The sequence below is a fragment of the Balaenoptera ricei genome, chromosome 16 (assembly GCF_028023285.1).
Source record: "Balaenoptera ricei isolate mBalRic1 chromosome 16, mBalRic1.hap2, whole genome shotgun sequence".
Classification (NCBI taxonomy): Eukaryota; Metazoa; Chordata; class Mammalia; order Artiodactyla; family Balaenopteridae; genus Balaenoptera; species Balaenoptera ricei.
In genome coordinates, this window is record NC_082654.1 from 34,508,875 (window position 1) to 34,528,017 (window position 19,143).

Here is a 19,143-nt window from a genome sequence, read left to right on the forward strand (position 1 = left end):
TCAGTAGTTGTGGCACAGGGACTCTAGAGCGCAGGCTCAGTAGTTGTGGCGCACGGGCTTAGTTGCTCCGCGGCATGTGGGATCTTCCTGGACCAGGGCTCAAACCCCTGTCCCCTGCATTGGCAGGCGGATTCTTAACCACTGAGCCACCAGGGAAGCCCTGACCATTTCTTTTTTAAAATAAAATAGCTTCATGATATATTCATTTCCTCTTATTTTTTGCTAGAATATGGAACTTAATAATAATGATTCCAAGTTTAAAAATACTCTAAAGTAACATTAGAGGGACTTCCCTGGTGGCGCAGTGGTCAAGAATCCACCTGCCAATGCAGGGGACATGGGTTCGAGCTCTGGTCCAGGAAGATCCCACATGCTGCGGAACAACTAGGGCTTTGCGCCACAACTACTGAGCCTGTGCTCAAGAGCTCACGAGCCACACCTACTGAGCCCACGTGGTGCAACTACTGAAGCCCGCACACCTAGAGCCCGTGCTGCGCGACGAGAAGCCACCACAATAAGAAGCCTGTGAACCGCAGCGAAGAGTAGCCCCCGCTCACTGCAACTAGAGGAAGCCCACGTGCAGCAACAAAGACCCAACACAGCCCAAAATTTAATTAATTAATTAATTAAAATTTAAAAAATTAAAAAATTAAAAATAAATAAAATAACATTAGAGAGGGAGGTAGAGAGGAAGGCGTCACCTTATTGGGAAGGTAAAATTTTGCTGTATCAGTCTAACTGAGAAGAAGATAAGATTGAATTAATTTAGATAAAACTGAAAGTAAAAATTAATACATACTGTAGAAGCTGTGATTATAATGACAAAAAAAAACCCTTCCAAATTGGCAATCTATGAAGTTTTAAGAGAACAGAGTATCTATAGGCAAAAACATGAATTATTTGTAAATCTAACAAAACCTTAAGCAGGAAAATATGCCCTTCCTGCCCTCAGGATCTATGCACAGATGTACAGGATTTGTATGGGGGGAACAAAGATGGCTAAGAAGTCAGGCTATAAGTATTTATCCTGGCATGAAAATATAAACCTCTGAAATTAAATGCAGAGGGAATAAGTCCTTGAACAATCTTGTCCTAGGCAGACAGTTATTTTTACTGTAAGGTGGATTATTTGGAAAACATTTACACAGGGTAGGAAGAATTGGGAAGGGGAAGAAAAAGTGCCCATGTAATCAGAAGAGTAAATAGATCAAAAGATTGAAAAAGAGGGTGAGGAGGCTAGGCTAAATAAACACTCAAGACTGCCTGTGGATGACAAGGCAAGGACATATAAAATGGAATAATTTCATAACTAAATAAATGACTGTAAATAAAAACAGTCTGCATATTGAAAAGATTTCTCATAATTCCATTTCTTACTAGATCTGAAGATTTAAATTGGCTAGTTAGAACCCAAATTTTGGCTCAGCAACGTATTCCATGTGGACCAGATGTGTCATTAGAAGCGATGACGAAGAGCACCATCTAGTGGTTTTTCTGGTGGTGAAGAACTCATGCCTGGGAGTCAGGGGCCTTGTTAGAATTCTTGACTGTTAAATTCTGTTACATGTGGTTGGTAGCAGTGGAATGCAAGCCTCTAGAACCAATTGCCCCTCTACATTCATCACCCCATTCTTTTTTTTTTTTTTTTTTAAACATCTTTATTGAAGTATAATTGCCTTACAATGGTGTGTTAGCTTCTGCTTTATTACAAAGTGAATCAGTTATACATATACAATATGTTCCCATTTCTCTTCCCTCTTGCATCTCCCTCCCTCCCACCCTCCCCATCCCACCCTTCTAGGTGGTCACAAAGCACCAAGCTGATCTCCCTGTGCTATGCGGCTGCTTCCCACTAGCTACCTATTTTACATTTGGTAGTGTATATATGTCCATGCCACTCTCTTACCCTGTCACATCTCACCCCACCCCCTCCCCATATCCTCAAGTCCATTCTCTAGTAGGTCTGTGTCTTTATTCCCGTCTTGCCACTAGGTTCTTCATGGCCTTTTTTTTTTTTCCCTTAGATTCCGTATATATGTGTTAGCATACTGTATTTGTTTTTCTCTTTCTGACTTACTTCACTCTGTATGACAGACTCTAACTCCATCCACCTCATTACAAATACCTCCATTTCATTTCTTTTTATGGCTGAGTAATATTCCATTGTATATATGTGCCACATCTTCTTTATCCATTCATCTGTCGATGGACATTTAGGTTGCTTCCATGTCCTGGCTATTGTAAATAGAGCTGCAATGAACATTGTGGTACATGACACTTTTTGACCTATGGTTTTCTCAGGGTATATGCCCAGTAGTGGGATTGCTGGGTCATATGGTAGTTCTATTTTTAGTTTTTTAAGGAACCTCCATACTGTTCTCCATAGTGGCTGTATCAATTTACATTCCCACCAACAGTGCAAGAGTGTTCCCTTTCCTCCACACCCTCTCCAGCATTTATTGTTTCTAGATTTTTTGATGATGGCCATTCTGACCGGTGTGAGATGATATCTCATTGTAGTTTTGATTTGCATTTCTCTAATGATTAATGATGTTGAGCATTCTTTCATGTGTCTGTAGGCCATCTGTATATCTTCTTTGGAGAAATGTCTATTTAGGTCTTCTGCCCATTTTTGGATTGGGTTGTTCGTTTTTTTGTTATTGAGCTGCATGAGCTGCTTGTAAATCTTGGAGATTAATCCTTTGTCAGTTGCTTCATTTGCAAATATTTTCTCCCATTCTGATGGTTGTCTTTTGGTCTTGTTTATGGTTTCCTTTGCTGTGCAAAAGCTTTTAAGTTTCATTAGGTCCCATTTGTTTATTTGTGTTCTTATTTCCATTTCTCTGGGAGCTGGGTCAAAAAGAATCTTGCTGTGATGTATGTCATAGAGTGTTCTGCCTATGTTTTCCTCTAAGAGTTTGATAGTGTCTGCCCTTACACTTAGGTCTTTAATCCATTTTGAGTTTATTTTTGTGCATGTATCACCCCATTCTTAAATAAGGTAGTATCTATCCCTCTCCCTTTCTTGGAAAAGGAGCAAAGCAGCCTAAATTTGATACCCTAAATGCCATTAAAACAAGGAACAAATTCAAGTAGGCAAATAATAAAAGAGCATCCAGCTTACATAAAAAAAAAAAAAAAAAGACAAATATCCTCTCATACCATCGACATGATTTTGCCTGAACCCTTTTATTTTGGGGTACGGACCTTTTTCAAGGCTAGAATTAGAGGCCCTGGGGTCATAGCCATATATATACAAAAAAATCTATAGAGACTTTATTTCTCTTTTTTTTTTTTTTTTTTGAGGTGGGCTAAGCCTTTATCCAATTGCAAAAAGACCAAGGCCTTCAAACCTAGAGATTCACCTATTTCTCAATAAATCATCATTGAAAAAGGTACCAGTGCTCTTCAACCTGGAGCTTTTCTAGTGCTTATGAACTTAGGATGTTAGACTCTTAGGAGTTGATAACCTCAACTAGGTATTTGTGTAGAATATATGAAAAAGTACATTCTAGACCTATTCTGGGTACCTCAAATCCTTCTGATTGCCTTCTGCTTTGGAAATGTTATTTTGTTAGGGATGTGAAGGATTTCTGAGATAGGAACTTCTTATAGGAACTTAAGAAGACACTTTTATTTTTTCCTCTATACTGTTGCATTTGTAAGATGCCTTCTGTTGTGACCCAATATATAAGAGGTGTTTAATAAAACAAAAGCACATACATCAGCTTAGATTTAGAACATCAGCTTCATGCCAAGCTTGGCAAATGCTCCTCCAAGAAGTGATTTCTCTTGAACTTACACAAAATCTGTAACAGGATTAAAGGTTCAATGTAGCTTTCGGGGGTGGGGGGCTACATTTGCAATTCCGAATGGAATGCCTTCCTGACTTCTCCAACCACACAGTTATAGTAGTATTATTGGTTACTGTCAAGTTAACCAAAAATGTCTACTTCATTCATGCATAAGCCCTACCTAATATTCTCAATCAATACAACTTTTTATCTAAATTAGGTCTGCTTCTTATACTCTGTCACAGTACCATCTACTTTTCTAGAATTTAACAACTTATAATCATATTTATTAGTGCAGTCATATAATGAATGCCTCCCCACTGGGCCTAAACCCCAAGAGGGTTAGGGCCTTTTCTGTTTTGTTTACCACTGTATCCCCTAAATGCCAAGTACTTGGTAGATATGAAGGAATTAATTAATGCATGACTCTAAAGTACCATACTCTTCTTCGCCTTAAATTTTACTACTTCTGGGACTTCCCTGGTGGCGCAGTGGTTAAGAATCCGCCTGCCAATGCAGGAGACACAGGTTCGATCCCTGGTCCAGGAAGATACCACATGATGCGGAGCAACTAAGCCCGTGCACCACAACTACTGAGCTGACATGCCACAACTACTGATGACCGTGCGCCTAGAGCCCGTGCTCCGTAACAAGAGAAGCCACCGCAATGAGAAGCCCACGCACCACAACGAAGAGTAGGCCCCGCTCACCGCAGCTAGAGAAAGCCCACGTGCAGCAATGAAGACCCAACGCAGCCAAAAATAAATAAAATAAATAAATTTATAAAAATAAAAATAAACATAGTCATCAAATACGTGAAGAGTTTTTATAAATGATCAGTTATATCTATATCAAGAAGTTGAATGGTCTTGAAGAAAATTACGGCAGCATCAATTGGCCTTAAACCATTTTTTTTAAAGAGGCAGCATTTTATTTATTTATTTATGTATGTATGTATGTACATATGGCTGCGCCACGAGGCATGCAGGAGCTTAGTTCCCCCTGACCAAGGATCGAACCCGTGCCCCCTGCAGGGGAAGTGTGGTGTCTTAACCACTGGACCTGCCAGGAAAGTTCCTGGCCTTAACTTTTTGATAACAAAGTTAGGAGAACTCTAGAAAAGCAAATGTAGATTATAGAGACTTCCTGATTTGTTAATTTGTTCATTTATGCAACAAATACTCTATGAGCATAGCATTCTGCATTGGGTGCTGACAATTATAAATTCTATGTTGAATTTAATTTAACTATCTATCCTAGATGATTAAATCTCTTCTCTTTCCTCGCTCCTCTTCACCTTCCTCTCCTTTTCTCTTTCTTTTTCTCCCTCTTCATACCACCCACCCCAACCATGGGATGCATTCTCGGGTCTCTTCTACTATGTGAGTCTCTGATTCTAACCACCTAAATCATATCAAATTTACTCATTCACTAATTTTATGTATTCCCTCCTCCTCCTTTCAAAATGTCTGAAATCCATCCTCTTCTCTTCATTCCCACTGCCCAAAGTCATGCTCTTTCTATCCTTCACAGGAAGAAGTTCAATAGTCTTCCTACTTGTAGTACCTCTCTCATTTCAGTTCAATTTCCACATGACACAGAGTTAACTTTCTATAATATAGACTTCATCATGTCATGGTCCTGATTAAAAAGCTTCAATGGATCTCTATTGCTTATTAAATAAAGTCCAAGCATTCAGAAGTCTAACTTTTCTCAGCCATATCTTTCAATACTTTCAATCATGCATCTCGTAGTCTAGCTATACAAGACTGTATGAAGATTCCCTAAGCATTCTCTCATCATGGCACTTCTGCCTATGCCATTCCCTCTGCTCAGAATGCCCTTCCTTGCTTTTGATGAAACCTGACTCATCCTTTAAGACTCAAATTTCACTTCTATGATAGTCAATCTTTTCAACCCCATGGCATGTAGGATTAATTGCTCCTTCTCTACAAGTGATATATACTTCTATAAAGAATTTATGTTCTATTATAGTTATTTACATGTCTGTTTCCTCCCCATCTAGTATGTGAGATCTTTGAAACCTGATTCATCTTTGATTTCCCAGTAATAACAGGTAGTAGGTTCCCATTAAACATCTGAATAAATGAATCTTCCCTATAAATCAGTTGACTCTACATGGAAGAAATTCAGTTACAGACTGAAATTTGAGCTCAAGCCAATTTAACTCATAAGTATGTGTGTCGCAAGGAATACCAGGGAAAAAGGGCACACACTGTTTGAAAAAATGAGTACATAGATGGATCAGTGCCAATTCTTTCACTACCAGAAAAAAACAAAAACAAACAAAAACTAAAAGCACATGGCTGAATGATATGAGAAACTGAATTAGTCTTAACTTTCTACCTCCCCAACTTCAGCTGGTTGTCCTCTTTGTTTCTACCTGCAGACTGACATTTTAAGGCTTAGGAAATATATGCATAATGTTTTTACAAAGTAATGAGGGTGGAAAAATAATCAAACCAAATTATAAAATTTAATTCAGAATAAAGGCCATTCTTGATGCTTATATTTGATGTTAACCTCTTATTGCTTAAATTCTTTGACTTAAGCCTTTCTTGAGATACCCAAGATCTTTGGTCGTTTTACGGTATCTAGTTCCTGATCTCTGCTATCTAACTTCCTTGGACTCTGGATTTCTTACTAGTGCAAAACAGACTAGTAGGATTTTATGTTAATCCCACAAACCAGTCACAGACTTTTTTTTTTTTTTTTTGGCTGCGTTGGATCTTTGTTGCTGCATGGGGGCTTTCTCTAGTTGAGGCGAGCGGGGGCTACTCTTCGCTGCAGTGTGCGTGCTTCTCATTGCACTGGCCTCTCTTGTTGCAGAGTATGGGCTCTAGGTGTGCAGGCTTCAGTAGTTGCGGCACGTGGGCTCAGTAGTTGTGGCTCGCGGGATCTAGAGCACAGGCTCAGTAGTTGTGGCACACGGGCTTACTTGCTCCATGGCATGTGGGATCTTCCCGGACCAGGGCTCGAACCTGTGTCCCCTGCATTGGCAGGCGGATTCTTAAACCACTGTGCCACCAGGGAAGTCCCCGGTCACAGACTTTTAAGTAATAGTTTCTGAGCCTCTTGAAGGGAAAGTAATTACTATGAATCAATATGGGTTTATGAAGAATCAGAGTAGTAACATTTTCTTCTTTGAAAAAGTAATTAGACTGGTAGATGAGGAAAATTCAATGGCCATTATTATCCCTATATACCAGCAAGGCATCTGGCAAAGTTGCTCATAACTTTGAGCTATGATTTAGATTCTAAACTATGAGTTAGATTCAACTAGGGAATTAGCAACTGGCTGAAGAAATCTAAAGATACCCAAGATTTTGAATAATGGATCTAAGTCAATATGAACAGATAGACCCATGTAATGTTGTGGTTCTCAAACTTTACTGTGCATCAGTATCACCTGAAAGGCCTACTCAAAAAGAAAGTGCTATGTCCTGTGCCCAGAATTCACAATTCAGCAGGTGGGGTTCAAGAATTCACATTGCTGGGACTTCCCTGGTGGTACAGTGGTAAAGAATCCACCTTCCAGTGCAAGGGACACAGGTTTGATCCCTGGTCGGGGAACTAAGATCCCACACGCCATGGGGCAATTAAGCCCGCGTGCCACGACTACTGAACTCGAGCACATCAATGAGGGAGCCTGAGTGCCGCAAACTACAGAGCCCATGTGCTCTGGAGCCCACGTGCCACAACTAGAGAAGAGAAAACCGCATGCCACAACTAGAGAGAAGCCTGTGCGCCACAAATGAAAGATCCCGCATGCTGCAACTAAGACCCAATGCAGCTAAAAAAAATAAAGAAAATAAAGAAAATAAAATAAAAAAAGAATTCACACTGCTAACAAGTTCCCAGATGGTACTGTTGCTGCTCATCTGGGAACCGTGTTTTGAGAATCACTGATGTACTACATATCAGGATGCAGATATCAAGTTTTGTTCAACATTTTGCTAATGACCTTGTTAAATAAAAGCATGATTACAAATCTGCAGATGATATTAAATTTTGATATACAAAGATCTCAATAGGCTAGCTGTGGGACAAATCTTAAAATAAAATTTAATAGGGATAATCTTAAAATCCTAAAACAAAAACTAATCATACAAGTATAAGAAAAACAAAGCTTGACAATCACACACAAAAAAAGAGAAAGATAAAGACATTTTAGAACGCTACAGCTTCAATGATTGGAGAGTATACTCTGGTAACCAAAAAAGGTAATAACAGTTTGGATTTTACTAATAAAGTACAAAATATGGAACAATGCATTTGATAGTCCAACTACATATTATACTGGTTCTCCCACACCTGGGTATCTCTGTATTCAACTTTGGGTATCAGACATTAAACAGAAGGCAGTCAAACCAGTTTGTTCAAAGAAGAGCTTTGGACCTAAAATCATTATCACATGAGAACAGTAAGAGGAATTGTTTATCTCTGGCCTTCAGAAGATTCAGAAAGATATGAGAGCAGTTTTCATATAACTGGCTTGTGGATGAAGACTCGGTTTTCTCTGTATGACCCTAAGCAGAACTGCCACCTGCAGTTATCAGACTGCTTACTATACACAGGTGCCCAGCTGAGGAGAGGAGTGGGGAGGGAACAAGGGCTGAAATCTAGCTCACATTTCACTTGATAAGTCATGTGCCTTGGTGGGGGTGTCCAGCTGGAAAAAGGGTAAACTTTTTTCTAATTCATAGAAAGGGGACAACACTGGAGGACTTCTTCCCTTCAGTGGGAATATCTTTTCTAATTTGCACAAAGGCACAATATGGACTAGTGGTGACTCTAGCCCTAAGGCAGAACTAGGTCCATTAGGAGAAGTTTAGAGAAAACAACTGCAGCTCAATGTGAGAAACTGACAGAGTAATATATTAAATGCAAACTCATTTTCTGAAGAGTAGTTAACCTCCCAAATTAAATGTTCAAGGAATAGCTGGACAACTACTTGACAGGGTTATTTTAGAGTGTGTTTCAAGGTAGGAGTATGTTGAGTATGTACTACTAGGCGGGTGGTGAAACTCAATGATCGTTTAGTTCTTAGGATTCTACATCTTAACTATCTGCCTATTTTCTCCATATCCCAGTTGATTCCTAAGGCATCCAGGTTCCTTCTCTTCACAAATTTACCATACATTCTAGCCTTCCTCTTACCTAGCCAAATTCCTTTTCCTGTCTCCCTTTCTTCTCCTTTCCCTGCCCCAATATGTAGAAAGCATACACACGGCAGTAATACTGAAAATAAACCTTGTATTTTAAAAAATTGCTTTCTTCCAGATTAAAAAACAAACAAAACCACTATTTAAAATAGGGATGAAGGGAATTCCCTGGAGGTCCAGAGGTTAGGACTCCATGCTTCCTTTACAGGGGGCACAGGTTCGATCCCTGGTCAGGGAACTAAGACCCTGCAAGCTGCGTGGCGCGGCCAAAAAAAAAAGGGGATGAAAACTAAAATTCTCTGAACATATTATTAGAGAAAGCTAAGTTTCTTTTTATTTATTTATTTATTTGTTTGTTTATTTATTTATTTATGGCTGTGTTGGGTCTTCGTATCTGTGCGAGGGCTTTCTCTAGTTGTGGCGAGCGGGGGGCCACTCTTCATCGCAGTGCGCGGGCCTCTCACTGTCGCGGCCTCTCTCATTGCGGAGCACAGGCTCCAGACGCGCAGGCTCAGTAGTTGTGGCTCACAGGCCTAGTTGCTCTGCGGCATGTGGGATCTTCCCAGACCAGGGCTCGAACCCGTGTCCCCTGCATTGGCAGGCAGATTCTCAACCACTGCGCCACCAGGGAAGCCCCTAAGTTTCATTTTTAAGTGATTTATGTATCAATCACTAAAAGTCATGAGTTGGGGAGTAGACAATTCTTTTGCACCAGAAAGAGAGTGGAATAAACATGAAAAATGTAATGTCAGGGAATTCCCTGGTGGTCCAGTGGTTCGGACTCTGAGCTTCCAATGCCGGGGGCCCGGGTTTGATCCTTGGTTGGGGAACTGAGATCCCACAAGCCTCGTGGTGTGGCCAATGGGGAAAAAAAAAATGTAATGTGAATTTTTATTTGTTCAGTGAGTACTGAATGCGTGATACTGTATAAAGTAATGATTAAGTAATATTTGATAAAAATTAAGGAGCAGAGCCAACCACAGCCATAATCTTATAGGAAGCCAAGTTATTTTTTGTGGTTTGTCTTTGAGTCCTGGTTTCTTCCTTTCCATATCTATAGTACCAGAACCTTGGCCCCCATCAGGCTAGGGTTTATTCCTCTTGCACTTGACCCCAGACATCTTTAACTGAGTTATACATTGTACTTAGGTATAATCTCTTCCAAGAGATTAGTCTTTTAAGAAAACATCAACATTTTAAAAGGAGCCTTCAGTAACTCCACCCAAATAAGTAACTAAAGGGAGAAACTGTCCTATGATGTAACAGAGAGGCAAAGTTTTGTGTTTTATGTGCCTTTCTCTAAGTATAGTTAGGCTTACTCTTCATGGAGAGGTAAGAGGACAGAGAAAAGCTCTAGGTACCTGAAGCTGCCTAACCAAACAGTAATTTCCATTTTTTAACAAAAATATCTAATTGAGAAGACACAACCAAATGTCAATAAAGGGCTCAACCACCCTCAAGCAATATTTATGTAAAATGTTTACATAAACATTATCATACTGAAATTATCTCATAAGACAACTTTTTTTTTCCTTTTGGCATGTGGCACAGCTTGTGGGATCTTAGGTCCCTACCAGGGATCGAACCCAGGCCCTTGGAATGAAACTGCGGAATCCTAACCACTGGACTGCCAGGGAATTCCCTCGTAACATAGCTTTTAAAGAACTTTAAGAAATCAGTTTCAAATTATTCGTAGAATGAATTAACAATTACTTTGAGTTAGAAACATTTTAAAAAGTGCTTTTTGGTCAATATTTTTGTAAATACAAGATAAATATCATTTTGTAAATGATAGTTTTATTTTGAGAAAGAAATATATAAAGGTTTTCTAATTAGATAAAATTAGAAATGCTTTCTAGGAAAAGAAAATGAATCCTTCTCTTCCCTAGGGAAAAACTATCTTTCTTTTGCTTTGTAGATCAGTATTTCTCTTTTTTTGAAGTAAATAGGTGGGTTTTTTAAAACTTTGCATTTCTTTTTTTGTGTAATAAAAAATTGATCTTGATCAAAGAGCCTATATGATTATTCTTTTTAATATTAATATGTTTTTCCTAGCAGAATGCCTTACATACAGAAGCAGACAAATATTTTTTACTTGTTGAAAAAAAAAATCTGTCACTCCTGCTTCAGGTGCAAGTCACCGACATTTAATTTTTTAACGTCTTTCACAGAGAATATATTATTGTAAAATCTGCCCAAATAAATATTTTATAATCCTTCTTGTGCCCCACTGATTTTCAATTTATCAACAGTGGTGCCTGACTAAACTGTCAACCAGGGATTTTCATCATTTAATCAGTGTACCCAGTCATTTGAAAGTAATGCAAAAAATTGTTCCATAAACTCATGCTCTGTATAAGGGTAACCTACATCTAGAAGTATATATAACAAGGGGAATAACTAAATAGCACATTCAATTTTGAAGGTGACTGGCTAATGTCAACATTAGATTATGGAATCTGCTAACTTGTCACCTAAAGAAAATAAAGTGAAAAACAATGGTAAAGGTAAAGACTTGAGAAATTCTTTGGGAAAGAGAATCAAAATTTCAGAATATAAAGGAAGCTTCACTTGGAATGCAGGGTCCTAAGATTATTCTTTAGCAGGTATCTGAAAAGTTATTTATGGGAAAGTAAGAATGACAAACTTGGAATAATTTCATTCACTGACTACAAACCTCAGGAGAGTCCTGGCAAGAAGACAAGAATGACCAAAAGAAGGGATAAAGGGAAAAAAAATGAATCATAAATGAATCACCTTTTTAATTATCCAGTCTGGATTGTCACTTCAGTGCCTCTCTAGAGCAGAGATCCCCAACCTTCTTGGCACCAGGGACCGGTTTCGTGGAAGACAACCTTAACATGGGCAGGGGGGTGGGGGGTGAGGGGGGGTGGATGGCTCAGGCGGTAATGGGAGCGATGGGGAGTGGCAGATGAAGCTTCGCTCGCTCGCCCGCCGCTCGCCTCCTGCTGTGCGGCCCGGTTCTGAACAGGCCGTGGACCAGTAGCGGGTCCGCGGCCCAGGGGTTGGGGACCCCCGCTCTAGAGGCCCTAAATGTGAAACTGAGATATTTTTCTCTTGTTGGAAAGAAGTTGCTTCTAAGGCTGCTGAAAGTTTAACTGAATCAGGCCTCTTCCCTCCTTTATGAACTATCCTACTATATACCATTTTTTCATATAATTTAAATATAGATTCTTAGAAATGCATCAGATTTAACCAATAAGGTACTTACATTCACACTGTATGACATCTAAGTTAAATTGCTGAACGGCTCCCATGCTTATCTGTTTTAACTCACTGTCCAGGAGCATCTGCATTAATGATGTTGACAGATGCTGGCAGGCTGACATGCAAGCAGTCTGGGCAACCTTCCCCTGTTATACAAATATCCAAACCAAAAAGTAAACAAACAAACATATAAATATATCATCGTGTATCACAAAATTTATATACATGGCATTTTTTTGTTGTTGTTTTTTGGTAGAATAGTAATTATTGGCCTTTCTCTTTCTGTATTCTGAGTGGCTGTCTTTTAGCATAGGAATTGAAAGTAATATTCTGTTGACTTGTCCTTCTCAGGATATAAATATCATTAAAGCTCTAACTGCATGCAGAAAAATTAAAGTACAAGTTTAAAACCCATTATTTATTATTTCAGATCTCTTGAAATGTCTCAAGTATTTTTAAAAATGCACATTAAAATATGACATTTGTGACATAAAGTAACTGTCACGTTGACAGAACATTTTATTCATATAATGCTCTTTAAGCTTTCCTTTATAGAATTAACCAAGCCAAGAATTAAAGAAGTTAATAGTGTAATTTATTAGAATTGAAACTATACCTATTATGCTTTATAATATATACTTTGATATGTATGTAATATATAAAATATACTTTATAAAATATATTTTGAGTCATTAAGTCCTTACTTCTAATAGGAATATTAGTTTGTAGCACAGCTTCAATTAGGAGGGAAAAAAAGAAGCTTGCATACCAATATGATTTCACAGTCATCTACAGATCTTCATTTAGTTTTAGAAATTAAGTTTTAAAATCATCTGATAATTTAGAAATATGTAGTTAAGTGAGCTATAAATACTTGTGGTTGTCTTTTAGTATATATATCATTATATTTTCTACTATAATAAGCTCCTAAAACTCTACATGAATTTTGACTGACAGCCTTGATTCAAGCTATATCTTCTTTAAAATGATAAAAAATAATTTTAAATGTTTAGCCTCTAGATTACAGGGATCACAATATAATATTGCCTTTAGTATAAACTGTTCTTCTAAGCAGGCTTTTTATTTCAACTAAAAGTTTAAAAGAAAATATTACAAAAACTATTTTAGGTAAAGTTTTCCAGTGTAATGCTGCTCCTAGTATGGCTATCTCCAAACCACAAGTATGTGATTTGGTGATGGATTGACTCCCATGATAGGATTCAAAGATCTAGGAACAGGGTTAGAAATAATGACATTTGGAAGATGTGCTGTGTTTTGCCTCATTCTCATTAACAAATATTTACCCAGTGATATTTGATAATTATATATTTTCTCCTACTTATCACAAAGGCCAATAAAGCTACAAAATCATGAAAATCTTCCAAACATAAATGCTATAATAGATGCAAAAATGTTTACATAGGGTTGATCTGTTAGAAAAGTAAGAACAAACATAAATATATTTTCAAGTTTACTAGAACAGCTGTTCATTAAATTACACATTTAAAGTCAGACTAGAAACAAGCAACTTTTATGAATCTTTTATGAGTCTTCAGCATTTAGACACTATGCGCAGTGGAAAAACTGTGCATCTGAAATGGAATGCCAATATCTAAATCAAAAACTTTAGAGATAAAAGCTGATGCAAACAATATATTTGACAGATACTGATGAACTGCCAAAAAGGAATGTAACGAACAATGCAAAACCCAGCATGCTTCAAGACCCCCCAAACCCAAGAGGAATTAGTCTAGGAGACATGCAGCTCCATTCCCCAAGCAGAATAATATCAATATGAATGAGGGGCAGGAGGGAGACAGAAAAAGAAGAAATCAATGGCATGTAATTTAATTACATTGTAATAGGCTTGAGAATAGTTAATGGAAATGTCATTTTGACCAAATGGAACAACTAGTGCATTTTAGTTTAATGTACTTCTCCATCAAATCAGCTCCATGTCCTACTTATGTTGCCACTATAATGTACTAACTGCACAAGCAGATTAATAAATTGCCAAAACAATTATTATTACATTCATTTCATAAACAACCACATTACATAATGTTAGTGGTATTATTTTAAGGTGATCTTTAAATTTTAACACAGGTTCAGATGCTACAAATGACCATGTAGCAATAGCACTGGAGCCAAAATGATGGTACTAGTACAAAAATTCAGGCTATTCCATAAATTTGGAGGATATAGGTAATGAAAACATATGTGTGTGTGCATGCACACACGCACACACACACACACACACACACACGCATTTAGCTTTTTGTTTAAATAACATATGTAATAATAAAATCTTAATGTAAAATTTCCTTTGATTATGCATATTAAATACAGGCTTATTCTTCTCAAAGATAGAAGTTTAAAATATTTGTAAAATATTCAAATGAAAAATTCTTCCTTTTTTATAGCTCAAAATTAATATCAAAGGTTCAAATCCTTTAAATATTTAAAGTTATATTCTATAAGATTATACTTTTTTAAATGTCTACTTCCTGACTATAAAATGTGAACAAATATTCTTAAATTTTATCTATTACTTATTTTGAGACAGAAAATTTTAATGTTCCAGAAACTTGCACATCCCAAAAACATCTCTGGCAATTCATTTTTGATGCCTGTAGCCCTTGGTACACTTTTGTATAACCAAAACACCCCTTTCTGAACACTATTTTGCTATTATTGTTGATCCTTTTAATACTGTATCACTTTCTAGAACAAAAATAATCTAAGTACTTTTACAACTATCTTTAAAAACTAGCCTTTTTCATTAGAGATGCTCTGGTTTTTAACATTACAACAAACAAAGCCAAAATAATTAAGTGAAGTGACTGAGAAAACACAGCGCATTTAATATCAAGCACCTAGAAATTTCTGCTGTCCTCATCTGAAAAATTAATTGCAACTATTATTAACATTCTCCTCTTTTAACAACATAAATTTCAGTAAATAAGTAAAAACACCTGCCAAACTTTTAAACCTAACTACTTTTTTACCTTGATCTAACATTTTGCTGAAAAACAACTTGTAAAGAGAGAAAACCCTTGGACAAACTTCTTATATTTCAAAGGAACTTGTAAAAGAGAATCTGCTGACATATTAGATCCTTTTTGCATTACTCAAAAGCTTTTCTTCTAAGAACAATTGTGGTAAAGAGACATTTGGCTCCTAGGAAATTCCCAAAGGGTCAACCATATGCATCCTTCCATGGCACCTTCACAGTGCTGCTTTCTAGATCCATGTCTCAAAAGCAGCTTTCATCATTTACTTGTGTGTCAGTCAATATGATTTATGGACTGCATTCAACAAAGTCAAAGCATATAGAATGAGAAATATGACTACAATCTGCTAATTTGTTTTGTATTGAGCCACTTAAGAGTCAAAGACCTAATGTCAGACTGAGACCAGCAACACAATTAACCGGTCGGTGACAGATTCATCCATCCTCCCTGCCAGGCTGTGCCAATCAAAGACAGCATGAGGTGACATTTGGTGAAATCAGTAAGAAAACTCATTCTCTAAGTAACCTATGTGAGACCTTGATTGACACTTTTTGAATTTAGTTTGTGGAACACAGACACTCTTTACCCAATAGTCCCTCACTGCAAGCTGTGAAATAAGGCTTTTAATGCCAATCACAGGAACAATAAACCACAAACCACCAATCCTCAGTTTAAAAGGAATCAAGAAAACACATCTGTTTGTATGTCAAGCCAAATTTTCAAAATAATTTACTATTATAGATTAGGCTAAAGATACTCTGCTTCCTTTGAAACGTCGTAAAATGACATGGTAACAAAAATACAACACATTTTATTAGATTATAGCTCAAAACTGTTTTGGTTTCAAAGTAATGTTTTGATAGATCTACTCTCATATAATAGTAGGAGAAATGTAGAATACTTAAAAACTAATTTGACACATTTAAATTTTCATTTGAAGTTTTCATTTGTCTCACCATTCTCTTATTTCAAAGGCCTAATAAAGAAGGAAGGTTTGATTTCAATAGTACTTATTTGAAAGCATTTTTCAATGCTGCTTTCATTCTCTCAAATACATTTAACATAAAAATGTACTCTTGAAATCACAACCATTCTTTCTGGGTTGGTCTACTTTCCTTAATGATCCCCGGAGAATCCACTTTCCTTTATTTATACCCCCACAAAAGATCAACTTGGCACAAAAAGCTACTTTTTATTTAAGTTAAAAAAATATAGACTCAGAAATATTATGTGCTATATTTATTAATCTTTAAATTGATAACAGGTTTTGTTTTAAAAGGTTATGTAACTCTTGTCAGGAAAAACTGGAAAACAAATAAAATCATGGTCAATTTGAATATTAAATCTAACATTGATAAGCAAATTTATTAATTCTGATTCTATGTGGCTTTTTAAAGTTATTAATTTTTAAAGTTAGTTAAATAAAAATAGTAAAATACTGCTATATTATTCAAACTTACTGCCTCTCAGTTTGCTTCATGAATTTCAGTTATGAGACTATGAAATAGCCTTTTCGGAGGGAAGACAAAAGACGAAAAGAAGTATTTTGATGAATTGGTCAGTCTCCTAAAGAGCTACAATTTTTAGCCTTTTAAAACACATAGTCCAAAAGAGTGAAGTCTTTCATCAAATATGGAGTAAACAATAAAATTAGAAATAAATTCTTAATTGAAAAATGATGCCTAGTTGAAAAGTAGACATTTTAATTTAAGAAATCTATTCTTCTTCTTTCTCTTTTACATAAGAATCACTAATTTAAATTTTACTATATGAAACTACATTTACTCAAATGTAAAGAATGTTATTAAATCAGGAAAAAAATACCTAAAACATGAAAATATCTCCAAGGTGATTTCACAAATGCACAAAGATTCCTTTACCTAGTAAGTTATGTTTTAATCTATTTTCTGGCTGAACACTCTATATAAAACTGAAATGTCTCCGATTCCCAATACTACAGAACAGATGAGTTATAAAGGTTTAAATATCAAGATGAATTCCTTTAGTGAGTTTTAATAATAACTTTAACACTATCTTGAAGACACAGTTTTGAGATTATGCCCCCAAAATTCATAGGTCTATCAAAATATACTTATTCTAACACCCCTAACGTTCTCTAAAATACCTCCTTTACACTTCTCTATTCCTCTCATACTCTCTCTGTCCTCATCTAAGTAGCTCTCGACCCCACAGAATTGGTTATCACATCAGTTAACCACAATTCCCAAAGTCAATTATGAATTCCCTTTTTCCCCTTTTAGGCTTTTCTCCTCTAAACAATTCTCAATCATAAGGATACAACACATAACATAAAGGCTTGCTCTCGGGACACACACACACACACACACACGGATGAAATAAAATAGAAGTATCGCAAGGTTGGAAAAAAAATTCCCCAAACTTGGAAAACTTCAGGACACTTGTAATATATGGCACATTTCTATTTCATGCCTTATCTCAGCTTCCTTATCCCAACCATAGGTCTCATCAAACTTTGGTGGCCTTTTTCTTTTTTTTAAACAATCTTTTGAATGTGGCCTTTGATGACATGTAACACCCAGATTTTTAGCTTTCTGCAAGTATCATTGTTGCTGTCATGGCAGTCCCATGACATCTTCAAACTGCTCCTAACTTTAATAGGCAGAAAGAGAATGCAAGGACAAGTAGAGCAGTGAAAGTCTAGAAGAGGTCAAGGTTTTGAAGCTACTGATTATACCAGAAATCTGGATAAAATGGTAAAAGCTGCATGCACTCTTGTCCGAAATAGCACAAAGAGGGAGCTAGTTTGTACTATGTAGGAACTGAAAGATTTTTCCTACCTCTTAAATCTATTTGATAACAGCAAATTGGGCAATTAGGTACATGTTTAAGTAGGGAAGCAATAAAATATCAAGACCCTATAACTTTCTCACTTGGCAAATGTAAGAAATGCAAGAGAAGTTTCCACATGGTGACTGAATACTACGGTCAAACCACAAGAATTAAGACTGAAAAACCGAAGTATCCCAGGAACCGTTATCAAAGCAACAGCTCTGTGATAGCAGAGTCATAGCCTCACTTTTTTACATAAGCATCCAGCTCAGAGTATTAGGGCTAATATAATCATTAAAATGTACTATTTCACAACCTTGGTATGACTTAAAATTTACAAAGAAGTTGTCAGAATCACTAACAGGTTAGACAACATAGATTATTTCTGAAACAGGAGGGAAGGGGGCAGGGCACAACCTTTAAAAGAATGACAGAGCCCAAGGACATGACATAAACTGATTAGAACCAACTAGGTCCAAGATGGTGGACCAGTCAACTTCTACTAGACCTTGAGCCTCAGTATACGCTCACTGTAACACATGAGCAAGCTAAATGACACACCCACAGGCGCCATGACAGTTCCAAGGCCTACCATAAGGGTCAAAAAGTGGGTGGTGGCCCAATTCCTGGAAATCCCCACCCCTTCCCCAAAATAGCTATAATACTCTTCCCACTCATTAGCCTATGAAATTACCCACCCCTATAAGAACTGACAACCCCATACCCTGGTACCTTTCTTACCTTCTGAGATGGCCCACACTCTGTCTGTGGAGCGTGTTTCTCTCTAATAAATCACTTCTTACCTATCACTTTGTCTCTCACTGAATTCTTTCTGCGATGAGACATCAAGAACCTGAGCTTCATTAAGTCCTGAGATCAGGCATGTGATCTCAGTTAAAAGACCGTGGGTTCAAGTCCCAATCTGGGTTTTGGCCAGGTTCAAGTCCTGGCCCATGGGTTCAAGTCTCAACCTGAGTTACACAGTTTCATTTCCACATGATCATTAGTAAAACGGACAAATGTCACCCAAGCCAAGAGGTGGCTGATATATTATAAACATAGCCATGTATATATAAACAGCACAGAGCAGGCCTTTGTCATTCAAGGATT

At 37.1% G+C, this 19,143-nt stretch overlaps 1 protein-coding gene across 7 annotated transcripts in view; it reads right to left on the reverse strand.

Moving 5' to 3' along the window:
- EXOC6 (exocyst complex component 6) overlaps positions 1–19,143 on the reverse strand; it is a 208,275-nt gene that overhangs the window by 41,165 nt on the left and 147,967 nt on the right. For all 7 annotated transcript variants that reach the window (XM_059899894.1, XM_059899897.1, XM_059899896.1 and 4 more), the window contains one exon: positions 12,213–12,354. In XM_059899894.1, the coding sequence (XP_059755877.1) occupies positions 12,213–12,354 (142 nt within the window). The remainder of the gene's footprint in view (positions 1–12,212; positions 12,355–19,143) is intronic.